General features: G+C 53.0%; 1 protein-coding gene across 12 annotated transcripts in view; it reads right to left on the reverse strand.

Annotated features, from left to right (window-relative positions):
• Positions 1–414: 414 nt before the first annotated feature.
• Positions 415–18,490, reverse strand: part of NDST1 (N-deacetylase and N-sulfotransferase 1) — a 58,729-nt gene continuing 40,653 nt past the window's right edge. For all 12 annotated transcript variants that reach the window (XM_072954738.1, XM_072954724.1, XM_072954761.1 and 9 more), the window contains 9 exons: positions 17,131–17,259; positions 16,142–16,324; positions 15,051–15,147; positions 13,706–13,829; positions 11,565–11,739; positions 9,067–9,237; positions 8,292–8,401; positions 6,542–6,644; positions 415–5,431 (listed from right to left, as the gene is read on the reverse strand). In XM_072954738.1, the coding sequence (XP_072810839.1) occupies positions 5,312–5,431; positions 6,542–6,644; positions 8,292–8,401; positions 9,067–9,237; positions 11,565–11,739; positions 13,706–13,829; positions 15,051–15,147; positions 16,142–16,324; positions 17,131–17,259 (1,212 nt within the window). In that variant the 3' untranslated portion in view covers positions 415–5,311. The remainder of the gene's footprint in view (positions 5,432–6,541; positions 6,645–8,291; positions 8,402–9,066; positions 9,238–11,564; positions 11,740–13,705; positions 13,830–15,050; positions 15,148–16,141; positions 16,325–17,130; positions 17,260–18,490) is intronic.

The raw sequence follows: 18,490 nt of genomic DNA on the forward strand, positions 1-18,490 counted from the left end.
TTCTCCAGAGTGGCCGCTGAGCCCAGCTCCTCCCACACCCCTAAGAGGTGAGGGAAACTGAGGCTCAAAAAGGAGGGACTTGTCCCCAGTCATAACACGCATTCAGAGCAGGACTAGCTCTAGACTGAGTCTCCTCCCAGTGCTGGGGTCAATCCCTAGCATTTCTCAGCAAGTGGGCATGGCTGAAGGGTTGTCATTCGAGACACCCCACCTGGCTGTCCTGAAACAGGCCTGAGCTGTCTGGAAAAGCTTCAGTTTACAGTTCATGGGACTCGTCTGATTTGACAGTGACTGCGCGCATGTGCATGTGTGTGTGTGCGCGCGCGCGCGTCGATTGGCTGTGCATTCAAACATCCTTCTGTCCACCCTCCCCTGAAGGCCTTGCAAAAAGGTCAGACAGATGTGACCAATGTGTACAAACAGAACCCCACTTTATTAGCAGTTAGTTCGAGATTGTACATTAATGGAGGAAGGTTCCCACTTTTAACACAACCCAAAACGGCTGGTTTGAGAGCCCTGATGAGGTGAGTAGGGGGTGCCCTCTCTCATCCCTCTCCCCACCCCTACAAAGGAAGGAAACCTCTACCTTCCCCCACACTGAGTGTGCCCCCCACCCTCTCCAGTCAGCCCTCTCCTCTCCCCAGGAAATGACATGAATTTCATGCACAAATTACAAAAGGAGCCCTCTTGCTGATAATAAAAGCTAGCACAGTCATAGAAAACCCTCTCCTCCCTCATTCTCCTCAAGGGCCACAGCGAGGAAGCAGAGAGGGAGAGATGAACTTATTAGGATAAAATAGCCAGAGTATCCTCTAGGCCCTTGACATTGACCCTGCACAGGGCCCATGCCTGTCCCTTGTGGGAACTTAAAAAAAAAAAAAAGTCTCTGGCCAAAGAGCTGGCGAGGGCAAGCCTCTGGTTGCAGGCAGCCCAGGGTAAGCCACCTGGGAATCCAGCACTGCCTCGCAGGCAGGGGTGAGGGGACCGGGGACCCCCATCCTCACTTCAGCTAGAGCAGACCTGCTTCCTTTCCTGACATCTGAAAATCCGTGCTGTAGCCCCACCTGCTCAGTCTGTAGATGAGGAAAACTGTCACTCAGCTACTAAATGGATTCAGTTGGGACAAACTTTCACATCTCCTCCCTCCACCCCAGGGCTCTTCTCACATCACAGCTTGGGCGAGGACGCTCCCCCACTGGGCTCTTCCCTGGTACATCCCAGGGGCTGGCTCTGCTCCAGTGCACACAGACCATGGGCCTCCAGGAGATGGAAACCCAGAGACCACAAAACAGAGCAGTGATGTTTGGCTTCCTGTGGTCCACCACCAGGATCAAAGAGGGCAGCACCAATCTTCTGAGCCAGAGGCACCTCCTTCTCAACAGGCCCAACGCTGCCTGGTCCGCCCTCCACTCCACATGTGTAGCCTCCTCTTTCCTGACTCTCCCTGGCCCTTCCTCCCAGGCCCAGCTGAGATGCTGGCTCCCTCACCCTCTCCAGGAGCTCCGGCCCGTCCCTCTGCTGCTTTGGCACTTGGTACAGGTGACAGCAGGGGGGCATCTTAGGCTGACGTTCTCAAGTCAGTACAAATGGTAAAAATTCACACAGCCTGAATTACCCTCGCCAATACAAGGGTCAGAGGAACGTGTTTTATGACACCGTGAAGAAACAGACAAATTCAGAATGTGGGATTTCCACAGGACAGCAGCCCGCTAACCTTGGAAATAATGTCATTTTAAAAATCAAAGTGAGCAGAAGGGAAACTTTTCAGCCTCTCAAGAGATTTTAGAAAACAAAATTACAAGATGCAACGTGTGTACCTTAACTAATTCCCGATTCCAAGAGCAGGTGTAAGTTTGGGGCGGGGGTGGAATTTAAATGTGGACTGAAGAGCAGATGTTGTGGGGAAATCACTGTTGTCTGGGGTGATAAATGGGCCAATTGTAGGAGAAAGTCCCACATCTAAGGAGATGCACATTGAAGCATCTGGGGTGAAGTCTCATGGTACTTGCAACTTTTAAACTAGTTCAGAAGAAACGTACAGAGAAAGAAAGATAAAGGTGGCAGTACGTTACGGCTAAACAGTGGGTAGTGGAAGTTCATTATAAAGTATCTGGTACAGCATTTACTTGTTTTTGCCACTAACCAACCTGCGGGGACCACTTGATGTGGGGCCCACCCATCTCTGTGGGTCCGTCCAGCAGTTTTTCTGCTACTGGGAACAGACCCCGGGTCCCTCTGCTGGGCCCCGGTGGCACCGGCCGCTCCCACTTAGCGGCTCAGAAGAGACGCAGCTTTAAGCCTCAGACTTCTCCTCCGAGGGCAGGACGCCCACGGCGTGGGCAGCTCTAGAGCCCCGAGTGACCGAGGCAGCGCAGGAGACACAGCCCCCCAGGCCTCCCCAGGGCAAAGGTGTGTGGAGGAGATGGCAGAAGGGATGGGAGAGTCACCTATGCTGTTGAAGCTCCTTCTCTCCTATAATTTTTTCTGGACCAGACAGTGACTTGGTGACCACTGACCATGCTGATGTCGCCGCCCCCACTGACCTCTGGCTTTCTCCTCCCGTGAGGAGATCTGTGTGCTCAGCAGCTGAGAGCTCCTAGACGACTTGTGTCTCTCCCCCTCCCCAGCACCTACAGGTCCTGGCGGTGGGTCCTCGACAGATTCGATAGCGGGCAGGGAAGAAGTAGCAGTGACAAGACAGACTTAGAATATGTGACAGGCCAAGTCCCCAGCCCCCCAGAAGGGCCTGGACAAAAATCCCCAGTGTTTCCTCTGCTCCCCAGGGGCCTCAAACCTGCCCGTTCCTTCTTCAGACCAGAGGCCTAGGGAGGTGGGCCTGCCTGCCGACATGGCATTCTGAGCCCGCAGAGACGGGGGCAGGCGTCCAGGCCCGGAGCGAAGATTTCAGAAGGTGGGAGGTGTAAGGTTCTTGCAGGTCACGGAGCCCGAGCCGCACAGTGACAGAAGGTTAAGTGAGGCCTGGGATGTGCACCGTGGGAGCTGCTGCCCACGCTGGGAGCCTGGTCCTGGTGCAGGTAAGTCTTGGTGGGCGTACATGCAGGCATGGCACCCTGTCCTCTGACACTGGCTCCTCCTCCCCTGCCGTGTCGGCAGTGCCCAGGGTTCCTGGGCTCTAAGGCCCCAATGAGAAACATGATGGGGACACTTCTCTGGTGGGACAATGGAACCCTCCCCAGCTGGCCCTGTGGAGCATCTGACACACTGCTTCATCCCAGTGCGGAAGCTGGGAACTAAGACTGAGCCAGGCTCCCAGGCTGGGGAAGGACCTTGTGACGAGGGAGAGAGTGACAGGGACACAAACTCCAATCTGGAACTGAGAAGGTTCAAAGGCACCCTGGCGGGGAAGGAGTGGTTTGTCCCCATATCCTGGAATGACCGAGGGTGTGACAGAGGGAGGGACAGGAAACCTGGCACAGAGTAGGGTCCCAAGGATGGGCTCTGAGGCAGTGTGGCATTGGCAGAAGAGTGTTAGACTCAGAATCGGGAGCCTCCAGTTCAATTTTTGGCCCTGCTCCCAATCTCAGCCCAGGAACACCTCCCCTTTCCAGACCTATGTCTATACCCGTTCGTTGAAGGACCCTCCAGCCCCAACACACTAGAGTCTTCTGAATAAGACAAGGCTCTCTAGAAACCACTTTGTGGGTGTCAGTTCCAAGCTGAACTGGCTGGGGACAGGCAGCCCAGCCTCAGTCACTTCACATTGTTAAAAGATAGGGGGGGTAGGAGCAAGCCCCAACCAGAAAATAGCCTGGAGTTCCCCTTGTCTGCAGGGGGGCCTCGAGACAGTCTCTGGGTCCCAGGGGCCTCCCAGCTCCGAGGGTAGCTCCCAACCTAGCACCATGTTGAGGGGAGGGGAACAGGCCAGCTTTTGGCCCTGAGATCTCCCACCCCAGCCTGGTTATTTCCTTTGGCCAAAAGTCACCCAGGGTCACTGCGCTTCATGCAGCCAGCTTTCCTAGAGAAAGTCTTCCCCTCTGCATCTCACGGGCTCTGTTTGCCTGGGGTAGCCCCAGGACGGCCATGGCACTTGAGAGAGGAACCGAGACGTCTCAGGGCCCTCCCATACTGTCTCCTCGAGGTCCCACCACATGCGGGCACGTACTCCCTGCTTCCACCTCAAACTCCAGCACTGAGATAGGATACCCTTTGGGACTGGGGCTTGCCACCATTTTGTATGACTGAATTAAAAACAAACCTAACCAAAAAAAAATATAATATATATATACACTATATATATGTAACACAGTGTGACCCCAGAACCCAGGGTATAAACTCTGGCACCAAGAAAAAAAATATTAAAAAACTTTAGCTTCTTAGTACTGGGGAAGTTAAGGGGGTCTCTAGGAACCCTCGGCCACAGGCAGCTGGGGCAGGGCAGGGAGGGCGGTCTCACCCACTCTGCCCCGAATCGGCCAGGGCCAAGGCTGGGTGGGCTGCGGGACCGCGGATGAACACTGCGACATGGACACGGCAGACTCCACAACCGCCTCCGTCTTTTACCACAGGAAACACCACACATGTCATATCCCAGGGGGAGGAATGGGAGAAAGAGTTGAGACCTGGGTCTCTGGGTCCAAATGGCATGGCAGTGCCCCAGGGCCCTGAAGGAGGCCTGGAGGACTGCTGGATACTGTAGGAACCAGCGATTCTCTCCCCACGGAGGGAAGGGGAGATGCGAAGGTAGGAACCAGAATGTGGGTGGAGGTCCAGAGTTCTCTTGAGGTGACCACCCTTACATCCAGCTTAGTGACTGACTCTGGGTGCCCAGCTGATGCTGCGGAAGGGCCTGGCTCAAAACATTCAGGGAAATGTCCAGTCTCTCCCCAGCTTGGCAAAAGGCCCTGCTGGGCTCTTTCTCTCTTATCCTCTGGACGACAGGTAAGATATGGCAGCTAATACCCAGGGGACACCCTGCTGGGGCAGGAAGTGATGGGCTGAAGGACTGGATATGGGTGGTAGAACACAGTGAGGGAAGAAGAGTCTTGAGGACTCCCTCCTACCAGCGAGTGGCCTTCTACCAGCAGGCAGTGGCCTCCCCATGAAAGGCTGGGAGTGGAACGGACCTCTGGTGGCTGTAGAGGTCCTACCAGCCACAGACCCAGCACTGGATGCTCTGAGGTGCCTGTGGACTGCCCGGGCTCTCCTCCCGGCCCTTTCTGGGCCACAGCAGAGTATTGCTCAGAAGTGCTTGGCCAGCCCAGGCCCGGCTCACCACTCTGCAGATCAGTCTGGCTCAGCGTATGGTAGGACATCCCTGCTGTCACATTCAGTGTGACTGTGGGGGCTGAGGCTACCTGGTGTTCTGCAGCTCCTCCCGCAGCCAGGTGGGCAGTGTCTGGCCCATCTTGTATAGCAGCTTGGAAAGCTCGATGTTGTGGTCCCGGTAATAGTCCTTCAGGAAGGCACGGGACTGTAAGAGGAAAATGCAGGTGTCAGTGCTGTGTGGATTCAAGAGTTACTGCTCCTTCATAAAACCACGAGGGAGAAGGGAGAAGGGATTCAGCAACATAGAGAGACCTAGTGATTATGATACTAAGAGATGAAAGAGAAAGGCAAACATGGTGTCAGTTTTATGGGCAATCTAAAAACAGCAGTCCCCATCAACCAACCAACCGGTCACTCGGTCACTCGTACGTGCACTCTGAAAAGTGTACAGTACAGTACAGCAGTCCCCATCAAACACTCGGTCACTCACTCGTATGTGGAATCTAAAAAATACTCCCCATCAACTGCCCGTTTACAAAATAGAAACAGACACAGAAAACAAATTTACAGTAACCAAAGTGGGGTGGGTGAAAGAATAAATTACAAATATGGGATTAACAGCTACATACTTCTATGTACAAAGTAGATAAGCAACAAGAATGGACTGTATAACACAGGGAACAATATTCAGTATCTTATAATAACCTCTAATGGAAAATACAAAAACATTTACAGATATATATGTAACTGAATCACTGTGCCGTGTACACCTGAGACTAACACACGATTGTAAATCAACTATAAATGAGAAAGGGGTCACGGATGAAAAGGGAAACATAAGCAGAGTCACAGCGCGTGCCCTTACCCTATATCCTTTGAATGCCACTCTCTCCCAGAATGCCGTACCCTTCAGTGCCATAGGTCCAAAGGGTACTCTTTCCTTCCAGGCCCAACTCCAGAGACCACCCCCCACAGCACTTGGGAAAACGTCTCATACCACACAAAGCACTGCCTGACTCATATTCTGCTTACGAGACCGTGGGACTCATCTCCCTCCTGGACTAGGAGCTCCTTGAAGGCAAAGAGCAGGTGTGATTCATCCTCAAAGGCCCATAGCATTCAGCCGTTGTAGAAGGAAATACACTCATTTGACTCTTACCCACATACCCTAGCCCATATTTTCTCCTCTCAAGGACACTGTCCAGGAAATGCCAAGGCTGCCGGGTGCTGGGGGTCAGGTAAAGAGAAGACTCCCTCCAGGACAGGGACCCCCGTCACTCATCCCCCGGCCACAGGCAGCACGTCTGTCACTTACATCCAAGTCCATCTCTGGGTACTTCCGGCCCTTGCTTTTGCCCAGACACTTAGTTTTTCCTCCTTCGAGCAGTTGGCACCAAAATCCTTTCTTTGGATCAAACCTGTGGAGGTGGGGAAAGCCTGTGGGTGGGAGCTGGTCCAGCCCAGCCCCTTCCCACCTTAAGACAACATTCACAGACCTCAGGAATGGCAGAGCCTAGGAGACCACGGCAGCCACTCCCCTACACACACTCTGGACCCCAGACTTTTGGCCCAAGTTTTGCCTCTGGGCCCCACTAACCACACCTGCCCCCTCTTTCCCCAGCTATAGGCAGGCTCAGTTCCTGCAGCAAATCCGTAACATGAACACTTCCCAGCCTTCCTTATTCTGGGAGTCCTCTTAGCAGTCTCCAACTCAGAGGTGAGCAATGGCTTTTTTCGTGTTTGTTTTTGTTTTTAACGTAGGGTGGGAAAGTTTAGTGGGGGCTCTTTTGCTTTTTAATACATTCAGTCTCTATCAAGAAATGCTGTATCTGCAGTTGCATTTAAGTGTGTCCATCACTGAAAAAAAATTTTTAATAAATTTCAGAAATGACAGAGCAAGACTACCTTCAGAATTGGAAGTCACGCTGGAGCTTCACGGGTAATTTTGGGAGAGAAGATCTGATGCTATCATGGGGGTGAGGGGCGAGGACTACTGGCATCGGAATTCAGTTCCAGACTGGGAACCACTAGGAAATTCTTGGGCACGAGGACAGCAGGAACATAGAACTCACGTTTGGTACGAGAGGGAGACAGGGATTTCTGAAAAGGTCACAGGGTAGGGGTAGGTGGTGGTGGTGGTGGTGGTGGTGGAGGAGATGAGGATGACAGCACTGTCATTGACTGAGATCAGTACACCTCAGGCATTGAGCCACAGGCTCCACATGCACGCTCTCATGCAAGTCAGTGACCCTCGGGAGGTAGGAATTATTACCTTTATCCCCAGCTTACAGATGAGGAAAGTGACGCTTGCAGGACCTGAGACATGTCCAAGGTCACCCAGCTAAAGAAGTAATGGATCTGGGGTCCTAACCCAGGCCTCTCTGCTGCTCCATTCTACCTCAACGCAAAGGCCTGACTTCCTTTCTCTACCTTCAAGCTCCATAGCAGGGAGAAGGGAACATTCTGGCTGCAAATCTTTTCTAAAAAGGTAGCTGGGAAACTGACTTCATTTCTCCTTCTCTTGAGAACCCCTCATCCAGCTGAGTGTGTCACCTGTCTGATGCATACTAAGAGACAGCCCCTCCCCAGCCCTGAGCCCCTCAACACAGGCGGGCACTTACTCACCTTGGGAGGGCATTCTCGGGGCACTTGAGATGGGTTTTGAGTGATGGGGATTATCAGCCACTAATGTCTGTACTGTCTTTTTCATGAAACTTGTATTTAAATCATAATTTAGTGCTAAGAAACCCTTGTGAGAACTGCAGTTGCTCATTGTTGGTCTAACATACTTAGACAAAACACTGAAAACACTTACACTTAACACTGCCTCCAGGCTGAAAAGAACACCCCGGGGTAGGAATGACTAGAGTAGAACAAAGCCATCACCTCCCTTTTTCTTGAGACCATACCTTTATTAACATGACTGAAGGCATATTAACTTTTCTCCTAAACTGCCATCAGGGACGTGTGTACTTTCTTACACTTGCTGACTCTAACCTGTTTCTCTCTCAAAATCAATCAAGTCTTAGGACATCCCCCTGTTCAAAGGCCAAGGGAACACTCACGCCAAGGTTTTGTGGTAGTCGATGGTGTTCGTCACCCCAAGGAACTTTTGCACTGTGTCCATCACTTTGGCAGGTTCTGTTCGCAGCAGTTTGCCATCCAAGACCAGAATCTGGCAAAAGAGAAAGAGGAGGTGATCTCACCCTGTTCCCACTCCACTGGCAAGCAGGCCCCCAGTCTTCTGGGTCAGCAGCCATGGTTACACACCCGGGACCCTGGACTCTGTAAACCCTGCTGCCTTCTCCACCTTTGGACGGGAGGTATCCAGGCCTCAGTCCCGGGCAGTCTAAGTCCCTGCTCTCTGCCAGCTTCCTCTGACCAATGCCATCCTCTCCTCGAGTTTAAGCTGTCACCAACACCCTGACTGCCCCTCATATCCCTATGACACCCCTCTCTGCCCCTCTCCAAGCTTCTGGGCCACAAGTCACTAGTCACTCTCCTGCCTAAATTCTCCAAGGGTTTCCCCTAAAATGCCTCGGTGATTCGGCCCTGCCTACCTCTCCACCCGGGCTTTCCCTCCATCACACACGCACGTCTTCCCCCTCCCTGGGGGCCTATCCCAGGGTCTTCTGGGTCCTCTGAGGAACAGAGTCTGTTGTGATGAGACAAGGGCTTGGGATAAACAAGACTGAAACCTTTGAAGACCCTAAAGGTCTAACTTGCCAGTGACAGCATTTGTGGCTCTGGAACTGGTAAAAGAGATCTTGAGACTCTGCTAACTACCCCCAAGCCAGTACTGTGATTGCCCTCCCGAGGGTCAGGGGGACAGGCCGCTACCTGGTTGGCGTGAAAGGCGCTGAGCCAGCGCTCGATGTGGGTAGCGTACCAGCCGGGGACCAGACAGCGGTTCTGGAGGGCACGCAGCTTCAAGGATGCATCGGACCCAGCCGTGATCACCTCATGGAAGGTGTACTTTAGGGCTACTGGATCATCGTGGGCTCGCTGGTGCTGCAGACAAAGCGGGACAGAGGGTCAGCACGTCATGTGGAGGGCCCCAGGAAGACGCCTTTGTGGGACAGCAACCAGGAGGCGGCCAAAAGACCCTGGGCTGGACCCAGAAGCCCTGGCTTCAAGTTCTGCCTCTCCTTGTCTGTCCTTTGACCTCAGGGAAGTCACAGCCCCTCAGAGCCCTAGTCTCCCCATCTTTCCAAGACAGGAGCTGGATGAGATCAGAACTTCCAAATGCTGGTCATTAGCACACCACCTCTACGATTTCTGCTGTAGCCACAAACCACCTGCGTGTGCCATGTCAGCATAATTTCCCTTACGTTGACTCATCTTTCTGACATACATGTATCTCAAAAGTAAACTCAACACTGCCTCCATCGATGGAAAACTAGAGCCAGCTATCACATATAAGAGGTAATCCTTTATAAATACAATACAAATGAGCCGATGTTCTCAGACACCAGGCAGCTAGGACTGTCTGCTACAGGCCCTGGTGAGGTCAGGAGGGCGGGGCGCTCGTAACAGGGCTGGTGCCCTTGTGAGAAGGGACACCGGAGAGTTAGCTCTCTCTGCCTTGTGAGGACACAGTGAGCAGGAGGTCGTCTAAAAGCCAGGAAGAGAGCTCTCGCCAGGAACCAAACTGACTGGCACCTTGATCTTGGACTTAGAATTCTAGGCTCCAGAACTATGAGAAATAAATTTCTGTGGTTTAAGCCACTCAATCTATAACAGTTATGGCTGCTCAAGCAGACTGAGCAGGAAGGACTGGGAAACGACTGGAAAGGGGAAAACACCAGGTTTGAACCACCTAACACAATCCCACAGGCAGTCGGCAGCAGCCGAATTCCCAAGTCCAGAGATCGGGCACCTGTCCACCAGGCAGTGACCCCCACGGGTCCCCCCACCCTCACTGAGGATCACACAGCCCAGGCAGGGGGTGAAGGGTGTGACAATGACGCATCACAGCGGCCTCTTCTCTGAGGCAGGCCCTGGCCCCCCTCCTCCAGCGCCTTCCTGGATCCTCCTGGTGGGAATTCGTCCCCCTTCTCCTCATCCCACCTCAACCGTGGACAGAAGAAAGAAGAGGGTCTTAGACCCGGAGGAGCTGGGTTCAGAATGCCAGCACATGAACTTGAGCTGGTCTCCTGGCTTGCCGAAGCTTGGCCTCCTCACCTGTGAGAAGGGGACACACAAAGCCCTCTGCCCTCTCAGAACCTGCAGTGACGCGCCAGTGAGGTGGGAGACACGGCGCAGCGCGGGCGCGTCAGTGCAGACCGCGGGTCGGACTCCACCTAGGGCCGCGTTCCCTCCATCGCCCTCTCCCTCCTCCTTCCCGCCTCCTACAAAAGCAGACAACCAGTCTCTGCTCATCGCCAGGAGGTGGGGGGCACTCAGCAGAGCGGAACAGAGAAGTGGCTTTGTTCCCCTAAAGACAAAGCCCAGAGGAAAGGACAATATCTGCGTATAGACAGAAAGACCCCGAGAAGCAGGAGGAAGAGGGGGACTGCCCACCAGACGAGGGGGGCTCCCGGCTCAGGGAGTGAGAGGAGGGGGAACAGGAGGGTCTGCGCCCTGCCTCCTGCTGGCGCTGTGGGCACGAGGCCCCGGAGAGGAGGCGGCCACTGGGAGAACGCAGGGAAGCAGGCTCAGAGCCGGGCCAGCCCTGCTCTAGACCAGGAAGCCCCTGGCCCTGGCCCTGTGGCATAATCCCAGGAAGACTGGCAGGCAGGGGAAGAAACCTCCAACAGGCCCAAAGCCTGTAAGCACAGTGGAATGGTGCTCAGAAGGAATTAAGTCAGGTCATCAAGATTAAAGAAAATTCTAGTTCTTAGCCAAGTAGGAGGTAGACGTCACACTCTCTAGCATGAACCACACCCTAGGTAACACCTTACCTGATCAGGCGTTTGCATCCTCCACTAAGAATGGCAGGCCCTGTGTCTCGTCCTTCTCTGCATTCCCACCCCACCCCCACCTAGTGCCCAGTGAAGAGGCCACTGTTAGTATGAGCCCAGATCACTGTTGACCAAATCTAGGCTTCGTCAAAGTGGAGACAGCCTCCACCTCTTCCTGGTGTCAGAATCAGAGGCAAGACCCCAGATGAAGCTAGGCTGGGGCAGGTAACTTGGCTGGGATTCAGCATGGACTTCTGCCAGGCTAGAAGCACAGTGGGGGCGGGACCCTGTTCTTAACCTACCACCGCCTCCCAGGAGCCTAGTTGATGGCAGGCACGCAGTAGGTGCACAATATATATTTGCTGAATGAATGAGTGGCTGAGTGGTAGATAGAGCCCGTGCCCCACCCAGGGCCCCGCCGCTGCCCCAGCTCACCTGGTACCAGGAATAGGCTCGGTCTGCCGGGTTGATGAGGATGGTCAGGACCTTGGCCTTGGGTAACAGAGCGGCTGCCCGCCGTGGGGCCACTTCCGAATCAAAGTAGTTGGCGCTTTTCTCAAAGTAGAAGTCGGAGGTGGTGTTGGAAGGGATAGGGAAGAACTCCATGTACCTGCAGGAAGCCCAGAGAGGGGGGCTCGTAGGCAAGACTCATGAGGAAGGGACCTGGGGGTGGAACTTCAGAAAGCAAGCAGGCACACTGCTCCCAGCCAAACAAGGACTCCCTTCTGGCAGGGGTCCTAGATGGAACAGCCACTTGGCAGTCTCCCTTTTCTAAATTCGCTCCTTTCTGGGGGAGCCCTCATGGTCAGGAGGCTCTGAAGACTTGCGAGTGCGGTGTGGGCTGCAGGGCATGGGAAGGGGGTTGTGTCTTTCCACCCTAAATGGGATGCTCCCAGAGTGAAACTGACAGGGCCCTAACTCTCGCTGCCACTAGGGGGCGAGTGGGGATGCCTCTGACGCTGGAACGCCAGCCAGCACTGAGGGAAGGGACGCCCTCTGCTGCCTCCAGACGGCAGGGTTTCTTTCCTGACCTGTGATGGCACTTTTCTAAGCTGTCCCTGTGGACCAGGAGACGAGTGGGGAGGGAGTTCACCTCCTGCCACCCATCCCCTCTTCCCAGCTTCATATGGGCGAAGCTGACAGCTTTCCAGATGAACTTCCCACATCCCACCCAGAGTGACTGCTCTCACTTGTCCTTTGGGACCACCTCTAAGTTGCGGGCCCCTCATAAAACTAAAAGAACACTCTAGATCCTCCTAAGGGCACCTACTCATGCAAAACCAAGGTATAACTCTGGGGATTCATGGGAACCAAACCCACAAGGCTCATCCTAGTTAAAGGCGTAGGATCCCTACTCTGTCCTGTGAGACAGGGTTTCTCCAGGGTGGTCTCAGGGAGCCCTTATCAGAGTCATGTAGGGGCTTGTGAGAGTTTCAAACCCCGACCTACAAAATCAAAATCTTGGGAATGGAGCCAAGGAATTGCTGGCTCTTTCACTCTTCCAAATTCCCTTCACAGACTAGCATCTGGGTGTCCACAATTCATTGTGTGACACCTAAACTGAGAAAGCAGCATTTTCCCTTAGTTTGGAGCAAAGTCATCAGGCAGCAAAACTTGACTTATGTATCTTACCTGGCATAAATATACATATACTTCGCTACAGACATACTAATGTATCTGCTAATGGGTGATGCCCCAGACCTTGCTGAAGGTGCTGCTAAATGTACAGTGACTCACCATATTACCTCTCTAAATCCAGAAAGAGGTGACTCCCAATAATGCATCTGGCTACAGTGCGTTTGACATAAGAGACTGGTGATACCAGAGACAGAAACAGACAAGGAGGTGGGCAGGTGGACAAATGATTGATAGAAGAAAGAGACTGACAGAAATACACACAGAAAAATACCAAAAAGCAAACAGAAAAATACCTATGATGTCCCCACTCAGTAAACCAATGACATAAAAATAAACAAGAGGAATACAAGTATAAGGTTAGAAAAGACAAATAGTAGAGAGAGATCCAAATTGAAAAATCAGAGTGTAGAACCACGATGCCCTCCAGCGCCCACCCTCTGTGGTAATAATCTCTAGTGATAGGTTCTGGTGGGAAGCTACCGTTCCCACCACCCCAGGAGACGCCCTGAAGGCTAGCGAGCCACCTCTGAAGGGCTCACAAGACCACCTCCGGCTTCACATGCAGCCTTCAGATCAGAACACTTGGATTTTCCCTGGCTCTGTCCCCAGCTCTCAGGGCATTGGGCGTGTCCTTCTCCTTCTCTGGGACTCGGGATGTTTCTGTGCACACAAGGGAGGGGCCGGACTCCGACTTCTAGCAGTGTCTGAACCCAGGCAATAATGTAAAGGGGCCAAAGGCTTCCTCGTCAAGTGTCCCATCTGAGACAAGGCTCCAATAGCATGACTCAAGGGTCACTGAGCTTTGTCCATGTTTACAGGAACTTTAGCTGCGTGTGAGCAAGCGCCAGCTGCTTCCTGCTGTGGCCACAGCAGACCTCCTCCTGGGCAGACTCCATGACAGCCATGCCGTCCCACTGTGGACAGAAAGGCCAACTTACCAGTCGATGCCTTTGTGATAGTTGTGGCCATTAAAAAACTGGATCTCCTCAAAGGTCTCTGAGCTGGGGTAGTTGCTACTGAGGTCGGGGTGCATGCCCAGGAACAGGTAGAGGGCCGTGGTGCCTGCAGGGAAGGAAGACAGCTGAGACCCGGGCTCAGCCCCGAACACAGAGATGGAGTCTGAAACCTTGGGTTCTAGTGCTCACACTCCATTACTCACTAGGAGATACTGGAAAAGTCCCTTCCCTTCTCTAGGTTTAGTCTCCTCATCTCTACCGTGAAGGAATTATAACTCGGGATGGGCCAATACACGGCTCGCACTTGGGTACCCCCCACTCCTGCATCCACTGCAGACATCACTAGTCCACCACAGCATTCTTTACCACTAAACAAGGACTTGGTCTCAGAATCCTTCTCACCACTGTACTCCAGCAGCCATGTCCAGCTGATTACTGTCTCCTCATAATCCCAGAACTACATGGTTTCTGCTGGTCCCTTCTGGCTCTGGCCCTCTGTCCTCTCTGGTTCTGGGAAGAACTCAAGGAAAAGGGAGTTCCAGACTCTCCAGTCTGCTGATGTAAATTCTTGAAGAGCTAAGCAATCTGGCTCAGATGCCTCCTCTCTTGGTGCCCTTCCTTCACTCATACTCCTTTCCCTGTTTGACAGTACAGGACCTACCCTCTCCTTTAGAGAGTTCCTTCCTTTCCTATGTGTGAGTCTACAGTTAATATGCTACAGTCAGAGGTTCCAGAAGAGAAGGAGACTGGAGAGTTTGGTGATTAAGAGTGCAAGTCTTGGGGCCACAGAGACCAGGGTTCAGGACCTGGACCTGCCATTTCCTAACTAAATGTGTTAGGGAAAGTCACTTAACTTCTCTGAGCCTTGAGTGTCTTGTCTGTAAAGTGGGAGCACCCATCCATGCCATATAGTGTGCCTGACAAATACTTAGCAACCACATCACCACCTCCCGCTCCTGCCCCTCTGGCAGACATGACTAACTGATCACAGTGCTCTTTGCCCTGACCCAGTTTTGCCTGGCACTGCGCAAGCCTGCAGAGAGGCTGATCTGGGCTTCTCTGCTTTGATTCAGAGACGCCCACGAGGACACAGGGAGAGCTCCCCTGAGGCTGTGGTTCAGGACAGATAGAATTCTTTGCCCAACCTCTACCCACTTCCCACCTCCACACTGATGGACAATGCATGTTCACTCCACCTTTACTCCCACTTCCTGGAAAAGAGGGGGCAGATTCTTGGGGTGTGGGACCAGGGCAAGATGGTCCCCAGAATTCTGTGGCTGAGAGAGCCATCAGACTGGGGAGACTGGTCAAGAGTAGAGAGACCTGCCTGTTTTCTGGGGGCCAATGATGAGGAGCTTTGGGAAGCGGTCACACGTCTTCTCCTTGGACCAGATGTCTTTATGGCGTTTGTCTTCGCAGGGATCCTAAAACAACAGCGGAAGGAATGTCAGGCGGCCCCAAGAACTCAGTGGATGGACTCTGGACTCTCACTGCACATGGATTTGTGGCTCTTACAGCCCTGAATCACAGGCCTAACTACACGTGTCCTTATCACAGCTCCACCTTTGGGCACTGAGCTGCTGGTAGGCAGGGACCATTTCTGGTCAGTCTCATGCTCCCAGACAGCCTAGCAAAATGCTCAGCCAAGTGCCTGGCATGTAATAGGAGCTCATAAGCTCCTACTATTGAATTTAAAAGTTCAGCAAAGGGACAGCAAACTTTTCTATAAAGTTTAGAAAATCTTCTGAAATGTTTAGTAAATATTTTAGGCTTGAGGACCATCCAGTCTGTCACAAGCCACTCAACTCTACTGTTGCAGCTTGAAAGCAGTCACAGACAGTATATACAAGAATAAGCCTGGCTGTGTTCCAATAAAACTTTATTTACAAAAACAGACCGCAGACCAGACTGGCTCACAAGTGGACCAGTGGACCCCTGGTCTGAATTATGAGAACATCAATTATAGCTTCTGCTTCTAGTTTCTGACAGCCCCAGGGGCAAAATTCCCCAAGACCTGTCCCCCAAACTCTCCAATCAGTCCCCTTTTCCCATGACTCAGAGCCTGGTGGAGTGAGAAGGGGACCTAAGAGCCTGAGTCTAACCAGGCCGGGCAGGTGCCTCCCACACTTCATTTACACCATGTTCACCTCCAGTTTTGTAATGCTGGTTTCTCAGAGGCTGCGTGTGTGTGCATGCACACAGGTCTGTGAGGGAGGTGTATACACACATGAGCATGAGAACAGGCAAGTGTGCCCACTGTGCCCACACTGGTGAGCAAGTGTGCACCTGAGTTCACACTCGAGAGAGAGCAAGAGGGCATGAGGACCGAGACCTCGGTCCCGTGCCTGCAGCACACGCCTCTGAGTGGTGGGCCTTCCATCCCTGCAATGAGGCACCCAGGCCACCCGCCCCACCCACCTGCCAGAGCGGGTCCTTCTCCTCAGAGAAGATCTGGAAGTACTTCTGGGCCAGCTGCACCGGGGGCAGCGTCTGCAGCCGGAGGTTGGTCCAGGAGCGCAGGAAGCGCACCAGGTGCTTGAAGGTGTACAGGCCCAGACGGTCGTTCCCGTAGTTGGACAGGTGCGTCATGAAGATGCTGATCTGCTCCAGGGGAGGGGAGGGGTGAGGTGGGGCCGGCCAGCCTCTGAGCCCCCTTCATACCTTCATCCCCACTTCTGGCCCTCCCTGGTCTTGCTTCAGCTTGCGGGGCTGCGCGAGAGCCGGTCCTAGGTTCACTGGGGCGGTCAATAAAACTGCCATGTGACCTGGGCTAGGTGAATCCAGTGGGACTGACGCTGACTATGGCAGCCTTCAAAACGGAAGCTGACCTGCACAGGCACGTGGGTGCTCTTTGGCCCTTTTTTTTGGCAGGAAGGTGAGGGGGTGGCTCGGAAGGTAAGCAGTACTTGGTTATTCCATAAAGCTGAATACCACCACCACTTGAGATCTGTCTAATACCATTATAGCATGGATGGTTATTTCCACTTCACAGATAAGGAAAGAGAGGCCCAGAAAGCTCAGCTGGGTAGTTTAAAATACATAATATATGTGTTATATATATGTTATATAGTTTAATGTATTCATAGTTTACTACGTACATTAATATATAACATTTACATACACACACAAAGACTGGAAAGAGAACGCAGACAAAAATGTCAACAAAACTGTACTGAAGTGCAAGATTATAAAAAGGAGAAAAGAGACTGCTCAGGTTCCCCACCAAGGTCAAGCAGCAGAGCGTGGACAGAGCCAGGGCTGGAGTGAGGGTTTCCCAACTCCTGGCGGCACACCTGCTCCGGTCCCTCCTCCCGGGTCTGGGTCCCGGAAGGCTGGCCTCAGCCACAGACCAGCTGCCTGCCAGGCAGCCTCTCCCCCGCCGCAGCCAAGGGCTACAGAGCACTCACGGGATTGAGGAGCACGGTGAGGAAGAGCTCGCCCCCGTTGATGATCTTGTCCAGCTCACTGGAGCCACCAGGGTACTCGTTGTAGAAGATGGTGTGTGTGAAGAGGCCACAGGTTTGCCTCGGGAGGACCTGGGGGTGGGCAGGAGAGAGGAGCTCTGGCTTCTTCAGGCCTGGACGGCGGCAGGAGGGCCCTTCCTCAGGAGAATAGCCAGAGTGTCTCTTCAGAAGAGCAGCCTCTCTTCCCCAAAGACCTGCAGCCTCTGACATTCTCCCAAGTGAGCCCACGGGCCCTTGCCATTTCAAATGCGGAAATACTTCACATATTTCTCTACACGCTTTACACATGTAAAAACTTCACATATTACTCTGTATGAAATGAGCAGACTCAAAAGTAACAGAGACAGGCAAGCAAGAATGTTTCTGGAAACCTGGACTGTTTGCCTAGCGAGGGATCCCTGCCCCTCTCCAGAGCGACTCCCCCAGGTACACTCTGTAACTCCTCCGTGGCTTCAGAACTGGCCTTGCAGCACCTTTGGTCGTGAACTGGTTTAGCTGTTCGTTATGGGCTCCAGGAAGGCAGCGCACTCACCTGTCTCATCACCACCTCCTCCTCACAGTCAGTATGGACACCTGGTATCAAGGAGGTCAGTGGACAGACGGACAGACCATGAATCTGGCCTTCCCACGGCTGCCCATCTGGACCAATGACAATTCATTCTTCCAGTGGCTCGGGGCAAACACCTGAGTCATCCTTGACTTACCTCTCTCTCCCATGCTCAATATTCAATTCATCAGCCTCTAACTTCTAAGTCCAGAATCTGATCACATCCCAGCATTGCTCCCGGGTCCAAGCCACCATCCCTCATCTAGAAAACGGTAGCAACCTCCTAACTGGCCTTCCTGCTCCCCACTTTGTCACCTACAGGCTCTGCAACTCACAGCAGCCAGAATGATGGAAATCCTTTTAAAATATGACTCAGATCATTACAGCGCTCCACTCACAACCTTCCCATCACAGAATAAAACCCAAAGTCCACCCAGTGGCCTTATGTGGCCGTAAACAATCTGGTCCATCAATCACCCCTCCGTCTCAAGTCCTACCACCTCCTCCCATCTCACTCCCCTCCGTGCAGCCATACTGGCCTCTTAGCTGGTCCTCAAACGCATCCAGCACAAGCCTGCCTCAGGGCCTTTGTACTTGTTTTCTCTGCCACGAATGCTCGTCCTCATACAGCAGCATGGCTCATTCCCAGGAAGGCACTCCAGAACCATCTTGTTTAAGCGTCTCCTCTCCCCTACACTCCTTATCTCCATTTCCTGCTTGGTTTTTCTCCATAGCACTTATCACCATCTGACTATT

Source organism: Vicugna pacos, chromosome 3 (assembly GCF_048564905.1).
Source record: "Vicugna pacos chromosome 3, VicPac4, whole genome shotgun sequence".
In the NCBI taxonomy this organism is placed as follows: Eukaryota; Metazoa; Chordata; class Mammalia; order Artiodactyla; family Camelidae; genus Vicugna; species Vicugna pacos.